We start from the raw sequence: 19,304 nt of genomic DNA, 5'->3' as shown, positions 1-19,304 counted from the left end.
GCTCTGATGCAGAATGGACGATCTGGATCCGTCAATCTTCGCTGATTGGGTCTGATCTAGAAACTATTGGCGTGTCCATCAGAGCGAGGAGGAAATTGAGTTCAGCTGTAAAGCCGCCTTCTCCTATATCAAASGTTTAAATGAAACTGATCGTCTTCAAAGTGGCCTGGAATTGAAGCATTGTAATTAGCACATCAGTGGCCCCCACTGTTTGCACTTTTGATTGATTTTACTTTTGAGCGTCCACCCCTCCGGTTGTTCTTCCCATCTGCTTTAAACACCTGCTGCACTATCCCATTGCATCTCTTGGCTGCTCTCAACAACRGCTTTACCAGCTAAGGCTTGTGAATAAAACACCAAAGGTTTTATTGTATTGTATAGTGAGGATTTATGTACCAAGTCAGTCTAACAATTAAACAAGGCTAATTTACCCTTTTTGAGACTATCAACCTGCACATATTGTGCACCATTTTACGTTTGATTTATATAAATGTGTGCATGTTGTGATCATGTGATGCCTGAAAAAGAAATCGTGTCTAAAATAAATCCAAATCCCACGGGAGCCCCCCCCCCCCATTTCCTACAGTACTATAATTAAAAAGTGGCAAAAGCATCTTAATAGACACTTTTGTGAGATGTATAAAAACAAACAAAAAAAAAAGAACATGACAAAGGACAAATAAAGTATGTTCAAAATATTTCACTATAAAATTTAAGCTGAATGGCATTCTCCTGCATTCTGCATACAGACAGTAAAAGCATGACGCTGACACCTCCAAAAAGTAAATGGGTTTTGCTGTTAAGCTGAGCAGATGCTGAAGTGCTAYGTTCTGTGCTGGATCTGGYKATTTAATGGGCAGCATTGTGATCTGTGTTCTCCTCCAGGTGCAAATCTTGAATAAGAAGGTTGACTTGAGCAAGGTGACCTCAAAATGTGGCTCCAAGGACAACATCAAACATAAGCCAGGTTCAACTTTAAACTCTTCTGGGGTTTTTTCCCTCCCTTTAAACTCTCAACTGCCTCTATTGTGCTCTCATGGCCGCTTTCGTTTTCCTGCTCCAGGCGGTGGTGATGTGAAGATCGAATCCCACAAGGTCAACATCAAGGCCAAGTCTAAGATCGGATCCCTGGACAACGTGGGACCAGGCAGCGAGCAGACAAATGGACACAAGGTTAAATTTAAACACAGTCTGCAGTATTGTTTTTTTTATCAGCTAAGATTATCTGGTCCTGCTGACTCACTGTGCTGCTACTGCCTATCGCCACTAGGTGGTGTGAGAGTTCAAGARTTGCCTGTGAGAAAAACATGTTTTTGTTTTTATTGTTTTGTTTTTCTGCCCACCTGTCTGTGTGTGTCCTTGTGCTCGTCTATATTTGGCCGCAGGAGGAAAAAACAGGAGAGAAGACATCTCCACCCGCATGTGGCGCTCCACAACAAACAACTGCRCCGGCAGGCGTTGCCAAGGAGAACGGCATGAAGGAGCCCACTCCTTCTCCTTTCGGAGGAGACGGTCTAAAGGARCCCCTTAGCATAGACAAACGCATCGCTGAGAAAAGTGGGTGCAAAATCCTACACAGTGCTCATTTTGGCAAAATTGGAAAAGCTTATTTGTGATTTTAACTTTTCAGTTGTTGCTTTATTTGTCGAGCTTTGTTCTCGCACAGCACAGTTATGTGACAGATGAGCTACACTCAGAGGAAAGAAGTCCTCTGTTTGTTTGTGGTCAACAACCCAGAACAAGGGTGTGTTTGAACACAGAGCTGAATCCTCTACTGTAGTGCCTTTCAAAAATATTCGTACTCATTAATATTTGTCACTCTGTGTCATAGTGCAACCACTAACGTTGCACTTTGTTTTTATCTTATCTGTTAGGCCAGCAGACCTAAGTCGTTGCCCTTCTTTGCAAGATAGCCGAAACTTGATTAGATGTAATGGAGAGCATACATGGTGTTGCTGCTGATTCTGATTGGATTTAGGTCAGGGCTTTAACTAGAGCGTTCTAGCACATGAACTTGGTTTGATCTAAACTAGAGCTGGAACATGTTTGCTCATGAGAATAGGTGAACTTTTTGTCTTGGAGGTTAGGTACCAGAAACGAGCATTACACTAGTAGAGAGAGCTCCTCCAAGTTGGTCAGATATTGCTTATTATCTTGGAACCAGTGAGGAGTGGTTTCGGTTGTCTGCAGTTCAGAAACCAAATGTGAGCAATTTGGAAAAACTATCTTGGTTTTAAAACATATTAAATCAAGGTATAACTGTAAATGCATCCTGGAGGTTTTTTTTTTTTCTTTGAACAGACCTAGGTGGTGTACGTGCTCTGCTGCAGTGATTAAAATAGCCAACAAATGACATTATGAGGAGACCTTCAGAGGAGAGATTAACAGGTCTTTGTAGATAAATTACTCTTCATTACTGCAWCAGGCCACCAGACTGTGAGATCAAAGACAGCGGGAATCTTCCACCTMATGCTGTTATCAGACTTGGCTTATTTGATTTATGGCTGCAGCACTATTTTCTTTATTCAACCTTTATTTTACCAGGATAAAATCCCACTGAGATTAAAACCCTATTTCCAATGAGTCCTGGCCAAGAGGGAGGACTCCACCTGCCAGTGCCCTTCTACTGACCGCAATACCATTAAAAAATATAAACTTTTTGACCCATCACTYCAATGAAACTCCACTAAACAGCAGCAAACTATTAATTACAGWCCATCTGTCCAGTATTTTTTAAGCTCCTCGTTGCCATTTTCAGCATCTCTCCAGATTCTGTGTGYTTCTTGTGTTTTCTGAGTCTGTCGTTCTTGTTTTTCTGCAGACTGAGTCCCTGTGAGCTCCAGATAGTGGTGGGACATGCATGACGCTCACTGACCTGCCAGTCAACCGACCAACAAAATTACCACGGCACAGTCACTTCCCTCTGGCCCCGCCCTTCACCTCACCCACTGCAGCATCGAATCAACCGATTGCCTCTCAGTGTTTCTCTGAGGTCCGCCTGCCAGCGTCCTTCTACCAACCCCGATCTTTGACCTTCAAAAGCACCCGAGCCGATATTTTGCCCCGTAACCTGCAAAGAAGACCACTTGTTGTTTGTCTACACATCTCTTTGTGGGGTTCCACCAGCTTAAATATCTCGTAACCACAGACATAGTTACGTTTTACCCCTGTTCACAAAATCTAACAACCCAGACACAGAAAATACCCTTAAGCAGAGTCACCTAATTCAGATATTGTTCAACCTATGAGTCTCAGTGCTGATAAAACACCTTTCTCGGATCTCTTCGGAAAGCCTTCACTTTCCAAAACTCCACTGATGTTCTAACCGTGTCAGTAGAACTGTACTTCACTTCCAGTTCAGTCCGTCAGATGTCATTACGTCTCATCTAGTCTTTCTTGGTATTCAACAGCTCACACTATTTAACCACACTCGTTACGATATGGTTAATRTGGTTTATTCARWGAAAAAACTAACTGCAGTAAGGTTTTTAACTCTGTATTAACMTGTTCCTGATAGACTTGGTAGAAGTGGTTGCAGAGAACACTGTGGAGTTGTAATCAACTTAAAAGTGTTTTACTAAAAGAATCTAATAAAGTTCAAAAGCTTATTTAGTGTATTTTYGTCAGACGTAGGCAGCACATTAGGGTGAGAGAAGCGCCAAGAAACCAGCTTATGACCAGAAACAACCTGTTTTTCAGCTCGATTGTCCGCGATCAGTYGGAAATTCAAAAAACGGATCATTTTCGTAAACATACCATATTTTTACTTGGGGAAGAAAACTTAAAGTTAGCTATTTTCACTAGTGAGATGTTTAAAACTGAAGTCAGAGGGATGTGGGAAGCTCTTTAAAGGGAATCTGTATTTTCTATGACGTGCCAAGATGTGTCTGCGTGTTATTCAGGTTGCGAGAGAGTGAAACTTTTCAAGCAGATAACAGTAAGGCCGAACATATGTATTCATAGTTGCCGTGTTTTATCCTTTCAAGCTTTCAAACTCTGTCTTTCAGTTAGAGGCATTATTAGAAAATGTGATTACCTCAAAGGAACGTCAAAAGAGGAACGATGGAGAAYGTTTGAAGCTTCTCTCAGTGGTCTTGGCTTTAAATTGATTATACTGTTGTAAGTTGGGGTTGTAACAGGAAGACCGAGTCCCTTTTATTTGTTACCTTATGTTGCCCCCTTTTTTAAATCAACAAACATAAAGGAATTGGTTCACTGTACTTCTTTAAACTGTTGTTGCAGACAGTATCTATCATCTGGTTATGGAAAATGTTCTGGCAGAATTGATGTTGTGATCTAGAAAACAAAGATCAGAAGCTTTTCCAGCTTTTCCAGTATCGCAAGCATGTCTTAACCCCAAATAGGCAACATTTAGAATAATTCTTGTGCCAAGTTGTACACAAATATGAGTATTAATAAACAGTCTGGAAATAATGCTTATGAAGATGCAGCAATCTTTAGTTTTTTACCTTATTAAACATTTAATTGAGGTTGATCTGGTTCGGTCCAGTTGAAAAGGCAAAAGAAATTAAAAAAAAAAAAAACAGTTCTCCCACGCCAGACTCAATTAAGCACTTCCAGACATTCAGACATGTATATTACTCTGTTCAACACATGTTTCTGCCTTTCTACTCATGACGCTAACCTTTTTATAGTCCACCACACCCCCTTCCTGCACACCTGCAGCCCCTGTGAGGGAGCTAATACTCTGAGMCGTGTCTGGTCTACAATCATTAGAGAAAAGCAGGCATAGGGTCCCTTTCTTTCCTTCATGAATCTGTTGCTCCTCCTGGTTATGTGCATCACCAGATCTGAGGGTTGAAAGCCCTCGCTGCAGGCAATGAACCACTTACACACACACATATATYTATAGAATAAGTTCACACACGCATACACATCGGTGTGCCTGAGCACCGAACAGGCACACACCAAAAGCCACCACTTTGTCGTTGGGTAGTTCACACTGAYGTACTAATTTTGCTGAAACAATGGTTTGTTTCATTGTCATTGTTGCATATTTTACCACACTGGCTTCCCGTGTTGCGGCGTCTCTGCATCTCTTTTCTCTTCCTGCGTCTTTCTCCAGCTTTCTGACAGCAAAACAGTAATATTATAAACGAAGGCTTCTTGTCACCTGCGCATTTACGTGACACAAAGACAGAAAGAGGACAGAGAACGGCTGAAGTGAAGAGAAGTTCAGAGATAGGAGACAGTTGATCTATAGGAGGAATAACAACATAGCATTCATGTTTAAATCTTTATGGTCATTTAGGGGTTTTCCTGTACACAATAAAATCCTTCCRCTTACAGTGAGACTCAGAGGAGCAGATCRTTAGGCTTCGAGTTTTCTGCTGCTCTTCTTGGCACATATTTTACCCTGACATTTGTATTGTAAATAGATGACAAAAAAAAAAGTTTTTTGTTACATTTTTTTTGTGCAGCATGTTTGATTTACGTTGGATGCCGTTTAAATATACAGAATGTTCTTAAATCGCACAACGCTGGACAGCAGGAACTGCCCAGCTCTAAAATGCCATGACTGCAGCAGTATTTTAGTTAACCAGATCCCAGAACAGCTCGTATATTTGAAGTTTTCTTTCTAAAATACGTGTCATTTTAAAACTAGGAGAGGCTAAAAGCAGTTTTGTTCACATTTATTATACACATACATTGATCCTTTTTGGAGCAGCTGGCTGGGTCGCTTTAATCATATTCCCTTAAAGTAAATTGCTGTACGTTACTTCTAGTGCAGGCTCCCCTCGACACTGTGACTTTGATTTAGGCCAAAACATTTCTGAAATGTGCTATGCGTCACAAATCGAACATGGGTAGTCCGTGTCCTTCCTGCTCACGGTGATTTCAAGGTTGGGACCGTCTCTGGTGAATACACGGAGGGATTTGCGACATCTCTGTGGCGTACTGTAGTTGTCAGATGTGTGAAGTGTTACTACTGCATTCATCCTGTAGAGAGCGCTGCTTAGCCTCTTGAACACTGATAGTCTGGCTCTGTGACTTTACAAGAAGCTAACCGACAAACATCCCCCACCAGATTCCCCTATACTGTACTTATTTAAGCTAGCGCTCTGTTATCGTGTCTGGAACACTAAATATTATCAGCACCATATGGCTCGTGTAAAGTTCCCTTACAGGAAAAAAAACAAAACAAAAAGGTTATGTGCACTTTGAACACAGTCTTGTTYATTTCTTGATGCACTCAAGTTATATAACTGTACTCAAGTTGCTTTACTGTATACTGGTAAAACCTCGTCAGCTGTGTACTGTACGTGTGTGCTTCTGGGAACAAAACCGTCTTGGTAGTTTAGTGAAACTTACGGTGATCAAAGAGCAAGTGATCAACTAGTCAACAGTTAAGTCTAGAAAACTTAAGAACAACATATAGGCATATTTATTATCGTATCGTTCCTTCCAAACAATTCCCTCGAGTTGCCTGAAAGCAACACACGTCACATGACACATGCGTGGATCATATGTGAAAATAATAATAATAATAATGTGAACCTTTCTTTTGGTTTTTTTTTTGTTTTTTGTTTATTTTCTTTGCAGGCAGAATAACTGAAATATCAAAGCACTTTGATAGATGTAGGTGCTGGACTGTGTATAGAGGAATAGGAGAAAGTTGTAGTCTTGTTGTGTCTCAGTAGCTCATTGTAAGAGTGCGCCGTCATAGGAGGAGATGAGCTGCTGTTTGGTGGATTTTAGTGGAACTTGGGTTATCGGTGTTGTGCTGCTGGCTTCGATAGTCAAACACTCAGCTCTCCAGGCTGCCCTGATGATATTCTTGTTGACATTCTCTGGGATTTACATTCTGGCCAAGCTGCAAGGTCACATCTACTGAATGGAATCATATATTTTTATCTTCTGCTCAAAAGGCTCACTGAACTCTGAGCCACCTTTCTTTAATATAGTTTACACACTAGGATAGATGTAACCACTAGATGGGTTAACAAAATGTGCGTTTTTAGCAGAAGATGGTAGCTTTCAGACTTTATTTACATGCATGAAAACTGCAAATACTAAGTTTTCCATGTGCTGCCATACTGAGAGACATGTTCAAAAAGTTGCGCAACAACACTTGGACTCAGTTTGGTTTGTTTGTAATGAAAAAAAAAGTTTTAAAAAAGAAAATCTAACGGATTTTAAATTAATCAATTTAATTGGTTGTGCTAACCAATTAAATTGATTAAATGCAGTCAATATGCATTTAATTTTTACTCAAAAGTACAACTTTCCAAAGTCAAAATTAATACGACTGCCTTACATTTAATGTTTGGCAATAGCTGCACTTAAAAAAAAGAACTGTTTATCTAAAATCTTTTATAAAGAGAGTACTGCAATCACTTTTAATTAACATGTTGCTATAATGTTTGAAAGTGCAAAATGTAATAAATACATTGTTATTAACTTACAGGCTAATACAACTTAGCCTGGTTAATAAATCTCTCCCAAAGTCAAACATTTTTTTCCTTATTTAGATAAACTTTGTTTTGACTGATATAAGAAATTGTTCATTAAGCGACTTGGTCAAATCAAGGGAAATGGGGAATRTAAATCACTATTTTTCAAAAGCAGGAGTGTTTTCTTCATATTATCTTTTATTAAATAAATAATCTCTACATATTTATTGCACCAGGCCACTAAAAATCAAWTTCTACATAATACTTATCTGTAATGTACAGCTTTCAAACTGATATTATTGTTGCTAAAATCTACAGTTTAGGTTTTCAGTAATGGACCATTAAATCTTCCAAGATTATAAATATTTAATTTTAGTACAGCATTATTTGGTGAAAGAGGATATGGGAAGAAGTTAATGTTGCTTTGCAGCTTGGACAAAAGGTAATAWCCAGATTCACTCTAATATCAACTCACAATGGTTTCGTGTAGCCTTTTAACAACACCCTTCCACTAGTATCTCACACTGTCCCTTGTACATAATCAACACTGTGTTTTTATCACCCCAKAAGTATTTAATTAAAGTTAAAAACAATAGAAAAATGGGGAAAAAAATAAAAATCTTACGTTTTAACAGGATGTTGTGGATGTTGCCAGTTGAACATACCCGTTCACGTAAACCTGCAACAGCTTAGCTCAATTAAGGTGTTATTGTAAGAGTGAAAGCGTAAGTAAGGAAACGTACTGTTTTTCTTTCCTTTTTCAGAGTCTGCCTTTTTTCACCAAGAAAAGGGCTGATGAAGTTTCAAGAATGTTTTTTAAAATGTGTTCAACATTCTGAATACATGTGTGAGGTTGTCTCTGTTCTGTTTTCAGAAGATCGATTAAACACGACGACACTAATTACTGGTTTCAGGAAGTAGTGACGTGTAATCGGTGTGAAATGCACCGACGCGTACTGGCGGCCTGATCTGTCTGATGTCTACCACAACAGAGTGAGAGTAATGAAAACCAAACTTTGTGTGTTTTGGCATGTAGTATGGACTCATGTCCTGTATTAGACCGCCCCCCTGAACTAACACAGTGACATAACTACCAACACAGGACTGAGTTAGGGCAAGTCTTGGACCAAATTGTTTCATCACKGTCAACAGAATTATGAAGAAATCTAAATGTAAAAAAAAAAAAACATTACAAAACATGAAATTAGCATGTAGTATAACTGAATACAGAGTGTGTTGGTAGATATGTACCTGGAGCCCCAACCTGTTTCAGTCCTACAGAGGTTTGTCAACACTCCAGTACTGAAAAAGAAGCTGATTGTTTTATCTTTTATTCCACTCACAGCAACCACTGGCTGGCTGCTCAGTAAAACCAAAAATCTGATTAAACGTCAAAAGCAGAGGTTTCACTTCACACTTATAAGCTGTGCTTCGGTCCCCTGCTCACTCTTAAATACCAACCGTAGAYTTAATAATCTTCRACAGCAGACAAAGGAGCCTTCCTTTCAGTACTGCTGAGTGGACACTCTGTTATTGTTTAGAGCACAACACCGTTGTAAGAGCATGCAGGAGACAACAAACCAACAGTTGGTTGTTAGAAGCATCCGTCCTATTAGATAGCGCTCATCTCCCCCCTTCAATTCTGAATATTTGGTATGAAAGAGATGTTCATTGTGTTTAATTGTTAACTAGTGATGTGAATATTAATCATTAAATAAAAAAGATGGGCAAGAAAACTCAGTGTTGTTGCTTCATTATTTCTTGACAAACTGGGGTTTAAAGACGAATTCATTAATAACATTCTAGACTTGTAGTGAAGGCATAWGGGCATAACAATTTTTAATGTTTTTAAAACCTTGAACTGTTTAAATTAAATTTAGTTTTTTGTAAGCAAGAATTCATAATAAAAATATACGATCAAATCATTGTGACCATACACGAATCAATTATTTAGAATATGTGATGAAGTTTATTTGTCAGATTAAAAGTCATTTAGTAACATATTAGACATACTTTTTATTCAGTCCACATTTCTGTACCGGTCTGATGTAATATTCTGATCTATGTKTTTTCATGATGTTTTACTGTGAGATGAGTTACTGAAATAAATTGACTTTTCAACAATGTTGTACCTGTACAGGCAGATTCCAATTCAGTTCAATTTGAATGTGTAAGAGAAGTGTCCATCGTTTACGGCTGCTTTGGACTTTCTAAAACAAACAAAACAAATCTGACAAGATTCTATAAAGCTTGGTGGGAAAAGTTATGCATTTAGTTAGTTTAGTTTTATACTCGGGTAAAACATCACATTTTGAGATGACACGGTCTGATACTGCTACATGTTTCTACCATAAGTAAAGTTACTGAATTTTAATTTAGGATTTTCTCTTCAGWCAAGACATTTGTCAGGCTTTTTAAAATTATTTATCAGTGTTTTAGATAAACACCACTACTACAATACAATACTTACCCAACAGAATCTTTATTCACAGTAATAACTTCGTACCACATTTTTAATAGGCAAAGAGGCGCTTTGGTGAAAACTAGTCAAGGAGCTGAATGAGATGCAGGTGTGTTGGGGAGAAACTACGCCATCTTTCGGTCAAAAATGGAACTAGTGGATGTGAAGATGGACGCATTTGGTAGGTYTGAATTTTGGGGGCTGTTGTAGACAAAACACTTTCGGCTGTACTTATTCAGCTGTAGGTACTTTTTGAGCTAATGATGTAGTGGTTGAAGTGGAGGCCGAATAGATTTACTTAAGCCATTCCCCGAATTGGAAGCTGCAATCGGAAACCAACTTCAACTTCGTGTCAAAAGTGCGCGGTCTAAGTSCGCGGAACATCACGTTTTAGCACGAAAAGCACTGCAAGTCATTTTCCCACCTGTTTTGTTTGAATGTACCTGGTGAAAAACAGCAGCTACAAGTTCACTTTAGAAGTTTTGACTAAATTTCTTGACGTTAAAATACACTAGTTTTATTGTACAAGCTAGTAACGGTAAACACTTGATGCGCGAGCTGGCTAACACCTCCGTTTGAATCATTAACGGCGATTCCACGTAATTTCGACATCTTCCATCTACTCTAGTTAAAAAGCTACACATACACTCTTCAAATCTGAATTAGATTATTCTCAACTAATAGCAGAAGATTTAAAACCAAGTTTGTGATTTGTGAAACCGTAATCTGATTTGTTACACTTCAATAAGCAATTCGGCACTTTTTATGCAACTGGATCGCACTGGAATTGCTCCAGGTCCAGCAAGTTGAAATGGTCCCAAAAGAGATGTTCCCTTTCTTCTACTCTTGYTCCTGATGGCTGGATGGCATGGCATTGCATCCTTGGGCTCAAAGATAACCTGTGAAATTCTTGCTGGCTGCCTTCYGAGCGCTGATGTTTCAGCTGACAGCTGAGGGTCAGTGTCTGACGCACAGCAGAGGGACAAAGCGTTCCTGTATTCAGATAAGCAGCAACAGGTGAGTGTTAAGGAATAGACGGGATGCAGTAATTCAAAAAAGTCTCAAAGGATGAACATTGAAACGACCTAAAATCCAGGGTTTTTTTAAGAGGGGAATTAGATTTTATCCATTTAATGAGTTGCTATACTGACAACACTTTTGTCATAGTTCTATTTTTACCTMGTAATKATTTTTATTTTAAGTACAGTCAGTTGTTTCTGGTAGATGTTTCCACAATTTTGAGTTACCACAGATGTGACATTTGGGATTTAACAAATKSTTAATTAATGTTCCATAATTAAATATACCAATGTTTCTGGGGTTTATCAGTAGCACTGTGTACTGCAGCCACTGAGGGAGAGAGTATTCAAAAGATAATCAGAATGTGGTCTAATATACTCATTGATTCCATTAACCTAATACTTATAATAGTGTTATGACAATACTTCTACATCCAAAGATCACATTCATTTGGTCTAAACTGATTCTGCTTGATTCATTTAGTGAAAACTTTTTTTGACAAAATTATATTTGATACTTGTTTGTAAAAATCTATGACAAAKCGTGTGGTTTTTAAAATCTATCTTGGCTGGGATTTAGGATAGAKAACTGGAGACATAAACCAGGACAGAATGTCAAGCAACAACATCTTATATAAGGACAATGTTATAGTTCTTCAGTATATTTGTYGTCGTTACTGGAAGCAACTTGCCCAGTCTTACTATCTGGCTTATCAAACAAATATCCGACAAGTCACAGTAAAAATAAATTGCTTTCCTWTTGTCGAGAGGATATTGCTGATRGAGTGTTATCTTTCAAAGGTTGGGAGGTCTATTGGATTTACAAAAACTGCTATAAATCTGGATGAAAACACAGCCGTTCACTTGTGGGTATTCATTCTCCTCCAGATGAAAGTTGTCCTTTTATCTGTAGGATGAATGTTAGTGGGTTGGAGTAGCCTTACTGATGTATAACTTGTGCATGAGTTGTAAGTTTATAAATTGAAAGCTGGTGTCATATTGTACTTATCAGTACTATATGTTCCATACAGCCTGAGAAAACTCTGGTCACTCCAACAATTTATCTGGCATCTCAATATAGGATTGGCATAACGGGACATTTTACAMGTTATTAAAACCTTGTTTGATCTTAAGACTGGGAACTGGGTATTGCCTAGTTTGTATCAAACATATCCTGATGAAAAGGGAGAGTGTAGATTCACCGAGTATACAGTACACCTAAACATAAACATGAGTTTTTGTGAATTTTTCCTACATTCACAACGACTGCCTTTACTACTTGTGATTGTTCTTCGAAACAAAAGACATTTGAAATTGTAATTTCCATTCACACGCTGATGAGGGTAAGTTAATGGATTGTAGATTTTTTTTAACAGCAGAARATGAAATATTTTATGAAAATAAAAGAAGAAAGGATACATTTTAGGTGGAAGTAGAAATATACAAGCAAATTGTATAAGCTAACTTTATACTTAATATTTTTTTAAACTGGGCATAAAGAGAATGGCCTGATTTTTCTGGACGTGCCTCAAAATCTGCAGAGATAGGAAACAAACTGCTAAAGCTAAAAAGGTAACCCAAGCTGACTAGTAGTTTGAATTGATAGAAATATTTTTTTTATTTCACTCAAGGTACTGTATTAATCTACAGAAAAAATTGTTTTATCTAACTATTTTAAATTGTGACCTTAGCAAAACATGTTTATTCAAAAATCCTATCGTTASACTGCTGCTAGGCTTCTGATGTGCCAACACTATCAGTGATCCATGCTGGGCCTAGCAAGTGTTTTTTTGTGCTTGCTTCCCCAACATATGCATAATGCACACTTCATCTTTGCCTCTATGTAAACTTTTGAACTACTTGACTCTAATCTATTCCCAGGCCTTAACATAGCAGGTTGTCCTCCATGAAAGGTCCCCATTCCCAGCTGTCCAGAGTCCTTGTATCTCTAACTTCAATGATCACAAGGGGAGATGTGAAGCACCTTGTCTCTCTTAATTTTGCAATCTATGACAACTGTGGTTTCAGATGAAGTTTCTATTGTTAGAATGCTTGTTATGTTCTGATGGTTACTTGAGGAGGTGTTGAATATGTGTCCCTGCCTCCATATGTCCTTCTGCTGTCTTGTCCATCTCCTTGACTCCACTTCAGTAATAAAGTTGTGACTGCAGCATCACTGCATAAGCTCAGGTTTGAAATCTACTAAAGCTTAAAGAAATATCTTGGTGCTTGGGACTCGACATTGCTTCAGAAATAAACGTGAGAAAAGGTAGGGCTCGATTGATTTACATTTTAGATTTCTTAATTTGTGAAATGTCTAAGTTTCATATGCTTGTTAAACCAATCTGCTTTTTTGTTGTATCCTAGTTAAACTGATGTTTGCAATTCTACATCTCCGAAGTTAAGAATTGGTTACAGTTAAAGGAAAATAATGTTTAAGAGCTTAAAGAAGTAGTCAAAAAGCATGATATGTTTCTAAGCAAGAATCTACACATTTCAGATATTATCTAGGTTGCTTAAGAACGTAATACTTTCTAAACCTTTTGATTAAATGTTAAAAGCAATAATTTACTATGTGGACGGTTTGAAGAGCTACAGAGTCTAATTCTCTTTTTTATTTTTTTTACTGTGTTTTTGCAATTGAAACATCAAAGACTGATACCATGAAGCAGCATGCATCAGAGGACTGGGACATCCTTCACACCAGCATCCCACCATAAYAGGTAATGTTATTAGGCACKRGKGGATAACACTTAGAGCATATTCACATTTGGTAAAAATTCARTACAGCTGATTTCTACAGTTTGTTCAGCTGGAGGACCTCAAGTAGTAAAACTTTGATGTATATAAAAATAGGTCTTCTAGAATGGCTTAATTTTTTTTATCCTCATGGAGTTGGTCGGTCCATCATTTGGTTCTTCTATTGTGCTGTATTTCGTCTTTTTATGTAACAATCAGCATGMCTGGATGTGTGTTGATAAAATGGTGCAACCAAAAAACCTCCCAAAAGCCTCTATTTTCCTGAGAGTCATAGGAACCAAAACCAAGTCATCCATCCCATTACTTTGTCAGTGTAGGCGAGGTAGCACTTGGCTTRACATTTCRTTAAACTTGAAAAAAATCTCTCTTCCTAAGACAAAGTGTTTTGATAACACTTTAAAATCCAGTGTTACTGCATTTTTCTATGCACCGAGCTCACATTTCTTTTTTTACGATGTTGTGTAAAAGACGAGYCATCGCTAATGTCTTTATTTTATGTGTCCTATGATCTAGATTATGTACTAGTTCATTTGTTTTTAAGGTTTTGTTCGAGGTTTGGATTCCTTTTTTACGTATTCTAATGTAAAAGATGTAGTGTTTGGTCTTGTCAAATTCAACATATCAATCTTTTATTAATTTGTGTTGCATAGAATGCTATACTGTATACTTTACCAATGAAATGTTTCAATAGTTCATAATTATTGCACAATATTACATAATAAGTTAAATAGGATAACATTATGGACAAACTGTTGAAGTGCAGTCTTCCACATTTTTCAGCAACCCTAGCAAAATGTGCAAGAATCCTTAAAATAAAAAAATATATAATGGATTGCAGGAGAATGGTAATGATCATTTTTGCTGCTTCCTCATAAGGAGCTTTGGAGACATTTTCTTACAGCCTTTAAAATCCTCTTCATTGTTTTGTTAAACGGATGGAAATATTGGTAGTGAGATAAATCCTGGTCCTTGAAAAGAATGATTAGGTTAAAGCTTAAATAGTTTTAAACTTTGTCATTTCTGCTCTGGACATGGGTTACTTTAGAAAACTAGTTATTCTCATATTGYCATAGTTTGTCCAATGAAGGTCAACACTTATTTCTAAAGCATGTTCTTCTGTCTTTTCCATTTTGAAGAGTGGCAAAGAGTAAATTACTTGTGTCACTACACAATTATTCCTCATAGGAACAGGTAGTTGTGCACTTATAATAAAATACTCAACAATAGTCCATTTTAAAAGGTAAAGCACCAGTAAMAACGCTTCACTAAAAACCAGCTTTTGTATGAGTTATTTTTCCTCACTGAAWGACRGTCATCATATTATGGGTTGAATTTTCATTCAATTTTCCATGAAAGATTATGCTGCAATGAAATAATTGAGTTCTTGCAAGGTTGCAAATAAATAWGGAGAGTACTGTATTTATAATGTCTTTGACATTGTATATTAGCTAATTTATAGGTAGATTCAAATGTCATTAGAAAAGGATATACTCTTGTTGCTTCCTCAGATGATAGGAAGCAACGTGCTTCCTATCATGCAGTATAAATGATGTAGGAATATAAAGGTGACCCATTACAACATGTCAGAGAAACTTGAGTTTCTATATTTAGTTAAAACTAAGAAAATAATCAAAAATTATAGTGTACAATGCAAGTAGAAAATAGGAATTAGGCTACACTGCAAAACTGTAAAATAATGTATTAAAACCCTATGAATCAATACAATCATAAATAAAATGTGTATAATATATGAATTTAACAACAACAACAAGAGATCCCTTCGTCATTTAGTTTTTTGTAATTTGGTACTTGAAAGTGGAGGATCAAGAAACAGTCATGGCCCACTTTGAGATGCAGATTCATTTTATTCTACTGAACAAACTACATGCATAGGGAGACACCATGAAGATAAGAAGTGCCTCAGAAGTAGGGATTCATTCCATCTCCCTTACTCTTCATCGTGCCCTTTCTGAAAAAAGAGAGAGAAATATATTCAAATAGTTACATAGCTATTTTATCTGTGATTCCTTTTTTACCTGTTAAATGTTCGCAACATTGCAACACATCCTTCAGTCTTAGACATGGTTTACTCAAACCTATTGTCTTTATACTTACAATATGAGGACATATTTTGTTGAGAAAAGTTCTTGCTACTATTTTAATTCTCATTTAAACATCAGTATATTATGGTCTTGGATTGAATCTTTGGGTGTTTTAACCTCAACACACCACTTAAATATTAACAAATTGAACTAACCTTTGACCCAACATCGCGGCTCTTGGCACGTAGCTTGTTGACCTGAGACTCTGCGATATCGGCTCTCTCCTCAGCTTCATCAAGCTCATGTTGAATCTTGCGGAACTTGGTGAGATTATTGTTGGCCTGTTCCTCCTGTTTAGCAAAGTGACATATTCTGATAAGTGTCACRTGCTTTTAAGRTAATCATCACAAATGTGTTTTTTAATCAACTTTAATAGAAGTTATTACAACTTTGCAAATTTATTGATATACTCATGTTTGGGGTGAAATGTAATTGCATCAACGCTAGATGCTATCTTTTGCCTGTTATCTACTTCAGCTATGAAGCATTAATTACAGGTTGTGGTGATTTATGAAGCTGAATACTTACTGCCTCCTCCGCARCTTTCTTGTAGGATTTGACCTTTAGCTGTAGTTTGTCCACCAGATCTTGAAGACGGGACAGATTCTTACGATCTTCCTCTGTCTGAAATAAATAAGAGAAACATTTTAGTTTTTTTTAATTACATGTTAAATAAAACGTAGGAATGTCTTTAGATCATACCTCAGTTGGTCAACTTAGAAGTAGAAGTAAGAAGTAAGTGATCAAGTAATCTAATGATATGCCCTGGTGACTCCTTGTGATTAATTGTGCACGTCTGGAAATTTTGCGGTGGATTTGAAAGCCATTTTTTGGCATTTTATTGGACTAACTTCAATGTGCCAATTCATATTTTGTTGTAGCATAAAGATGGGTACAAGCTTAAGATAGTTGTGGACAGGTTTAGTGAAGTTATTTCCATTTGTTTGTTGTCTGTTYTAACATTTCTTAAGAATATATATATATACATATATATTCCTGCACCTGATAAGTCAGTTCTTTGATGCGCCGTTCATATTTGCGAATTCCCTTGATGGAGTCACTGGACCGTCTTTGTTCAGCCTCCACTTCATTTTCCAGTTCTTTGATCTATTGCAAAATTTAAAACAGTGGTGTTTACGAGGAAATTATATGAATCCAGGATGTCAAATATTGTACCAGATAGATGATTTAGTTGTGTTTTAATCATGAATAGATTTATGAAATTACACTCACCCTGGCCTCGAGCTTCTGGAYCTGCTTCTTGCCTCCCTTCATGGCGATCTGTTCAGCTTCATCCAGACGGTGCTGCAGATCTTTGATGGTCTGCTCCATGTTCTTCTTCATGCGCTCCAGGTGAGCGCTGGTGTCCTGCTCTTTCTTCAGCTCCTCTGCCATCATGGCAGCATCAGTGATGGCYTTCTTGGCCTTCTCTTCAGCATTTCTGCATTCCTGCACAGCCTCCTCCACTTCAGTTTGAAGCTGAGCAATATCACCCTCCAGCTTCTTCTTCTGGTTTATCAGGCTGGTGTTCTGTTCACATGTAAATTGAACCCTTTTAGAATTCCTTACTGCACTGTAATAATTGTACAACTTGTGAAGAAACTGATTAAAACTGTCTCACCTGTGAGTGCAGTAGCTGCACCCGCTCACTAACATCCAGCAGCTCTTGCTCAGCAAGCTTGCGACTTCGTTCAGTTTGCTCTAGAGCGCCCCTCAGTTCCTCTACTTCAGCCTGAAGCAGGTTGTTGCGTCTTTCAACAATGGCATTGTTTTCCTTAATGTCATCGTTGGCTCGCAGAGCATCATCAAGTTGGAGTTGAGCATCCTGAAAGAGTGACATTTATTGTGAGAAAAATTGATAAATGGCATTTATGGGTAAGAGCATGGAATGTGAAGATTGAAAGCACTAGAAGTTCATATGACTATGACTAACCCAGTCATAGACCAAAATATTTTMTAGACCATGGCAAAATAAATATCATTGGAATCTAATCTTTAAAATTGTTTGATTTCAGTTTTTAAACCCCAACAATCTGGATTATTGAATTCACAAAAGACTACAACTTTAATGCACACCTTCAGATGTGAATGAACCGACTTGAGTTGCTTCTGGGCCTCAGCCGCCTGCCTGTTGGCTTGGCTAAGCTGGATCTCCATCTCGTTGAGGTCTCCCTCCATCTTCTTTTTCAGACGAAGGGCTTCATTCCTRCTGCGAGTTTCAGACTCAAGKGAGCTCTGRAGAKTATCCACCATCCGCTGCTGGTTTCGCTTTACTTGCTCCRTCTCCTCATCTTTCTCAGCCAGCTTCCGCTCAAAGTCAGCTTTAATTTGGTTCAACTCAAGCTGGACTCTGAGAATCTTCCCTTCCTCATGCTCCAGYGAGGCCTATAGAAACAGGATGAGTTGATTGAAATTATTCTTTTCACCGTCTTTTAATTCCAGGAAGGGTTTTGCTCTGCACTTCACCTCTGCTTCCTCAAGAGCTGTGTGTATCTCAGACTTTTCTTGTTCCAGCTGCTTCCGAATCTTCTCAAGCTCATGAATGTTCTTTCCWCCCTCACCAATTTGCTCAGTGAGGTCAGATATTTCCTCTAAACACATAATTGAGACGATATATGAATTCTTCTTTGTAATTCAACTTTTTGTCTGATGTCTTATTGATGAATAGCCAACCTTGTAAGTTCTTGTTCTCCCTCTTCATGGTCTCTAGATGTTCAAGAGACTCTTCGTAGGAGTTTTTAAGTTTGAAGAGTTCGGTGCTCAATGATCTGGCTTCTTTCTGAGAACTCTCCAACTCTGACTGGGACTCTTCATACTTCTGTTTCCACTCTGACAAAACCTAAAAATATTATGGAGATGTAAGTATTTTCTCTTTAGATGTGGTAAGTTYATACAGCTGTCGCTGTATTTTTCAACCTTGTCAAAGTTCCTTTGCTTCTTGTCCAGAGCAGCAGCAGCAGCATTAGACCTCTCCACATCCACCATGAGATCTTCGATCTCATTCTGCAGCCTGTGTTTGGTCTTCTCCAGAGAGGAGCATTTGGCATTCACTGCTTCAACAGCCTCCTCAGCCTCCTGCAGACGCTGAGCCAGCTTCTTCCTGGATTATGGAAGGGTTGATTTGGGATTGGCTACTTTCAAAACTTTGTACAGACACTGAAATTCAAATGTACTGTACTCACTTGGCTTCCTCCAGTTCCTCGGTTCTCTGGATGGCATCAGTTTCGTACTTGGTTCTCCACTGAGCCACCTCAGTGTTGGCCTTGGACATGCTGCGCTGCAGTTCAGCCTTGGCCTCCTGCTCCTCCTCRTACTGCTCCCTGAGGAGGTCACAGTCATGGCGAGCAGACTGCACCGCATGGGCTAATGCATTCTTGGCCTGAAAAGAAAGTATATGAGAGGATATASTCGYTGTCAATAAATCATCTTTATTTAATGGAGTGTCTTGGTTCCCAGTTACCTTGATTTCCTCTTCCAGTTGTCTTTTGAGGTCTTCAATTTGTTGTGTGTATGACTGCTTTCCTCTGGTGAGTTGAGACACCAGGGA

The 19,304-nt window shown here is 38.1% G+C and overlaps 2 protein-coding genes across 3 annotated transcripts in view; one reads left to right on the top strand and one right to left on the bottom strand.

The window, feature by feature from the left end:
• The window catches only part of LOC103479288 (microtubule-associated protein 4-like), an 89,773-nt gene extending 80,622 nt beyond the window's left edge, over window positions 1-9,151 (top strand). For both annotated transcript variants that reach the window (XM_008433643.2, XM_008433645.2), the window contains 4 exons: window positions 886-967; window positions 1,064-1,173; window positions 1,386-1,557; window positions 2,822-9,151. In XM_008433643.2, the coding sequence (XP_008431865.1) occupies window positions 886-967; window positions 1,064-1,173; window positions 1,386-1,557; window positions 2,822-2,826 (369 nt within the window). In that variant the 3' untranslated portion in view covers window positions 2,827-9,151. The remainder of the gene's footprint in view (window positions 1-885; window positions 968-1,063; window positions 1,174-1,385; window positions 1,558-2,821) is intronic.
• A 6,345-nt stretch (window positions 9,152-15,496) lies between these two features.
• LOC103479335 (myosin-6-like) overlaps window positions 15,497-19,304 on the bottom strand; it is a 55,798-nt gene continuing 51,990 nt past the window's right edge. Inside the window, exons 23-34 of the mRNA XM_017309870.1 lie at window positions 19,218-19,304; window positions 18,940-19,136; window positions 18,674-18,857; window positions 18,431-18,596; window positions 18,224-18,348; window positions 17,834-18,142; window positions 17,379-17,582; window positions 16,991-17,287; window positions 16,760-16,864; window positions 16,286-16,381; window positions 15,913-16,047; window positions 15,497-15,624 (exon numbers count right to left, since the gene is read on the bottom strand). Coding sequence (XP_017165359.1) covers window positions 15,604-15,624; window positions 15,913-16,047; window positions 16,286-16,381; window positions 16,760-16,864; window positions 16,991-17,287; window positions 17,379-17,582; window positions 17,834-18,142; window positions 18,224-18,348; window positions 18,431-18,596; window positions 18,674-18,857; window positions 18,940-19,136; window positions 19,218-19,304 — 1,926 coding nt within the window. The 3' untranslated portion in view covers window positions 15,497-15,603. The remainder of the gene's footprint in view (window positions 15,625-15,912; window positions 16,048-16,285; window positions 16,382-16,759; window positions 16,865-16,990; window positions 17,288-17,378; window positions 17,583-17,833; window positions 18,143-18,223; window positions 18,349-18,430; window positions 18,597-18,673; window positions 18,858-18,939; window positions 19,137-19,217) is intronic.

The sequence above is a fragment of the Poecilia reticulata genome, linkage group LG17 (assembly GCF_000633615.1).
Source record: "Poecilia reticulata strain Guanapo linkage group LG17, Guppy_female_1.0+MT, whole genome shotgun sequence".
Classification (NCBI taxonomy): Eukaryota; Metazoa; Chordata; class Actinopteri; order Cyprinodontiformes; family Poeciliidae; genus Poecilia; species Poecilia reticulata.
This window is presented reverse-complemented; position numbering and strand designations above follow the sequence as displayed.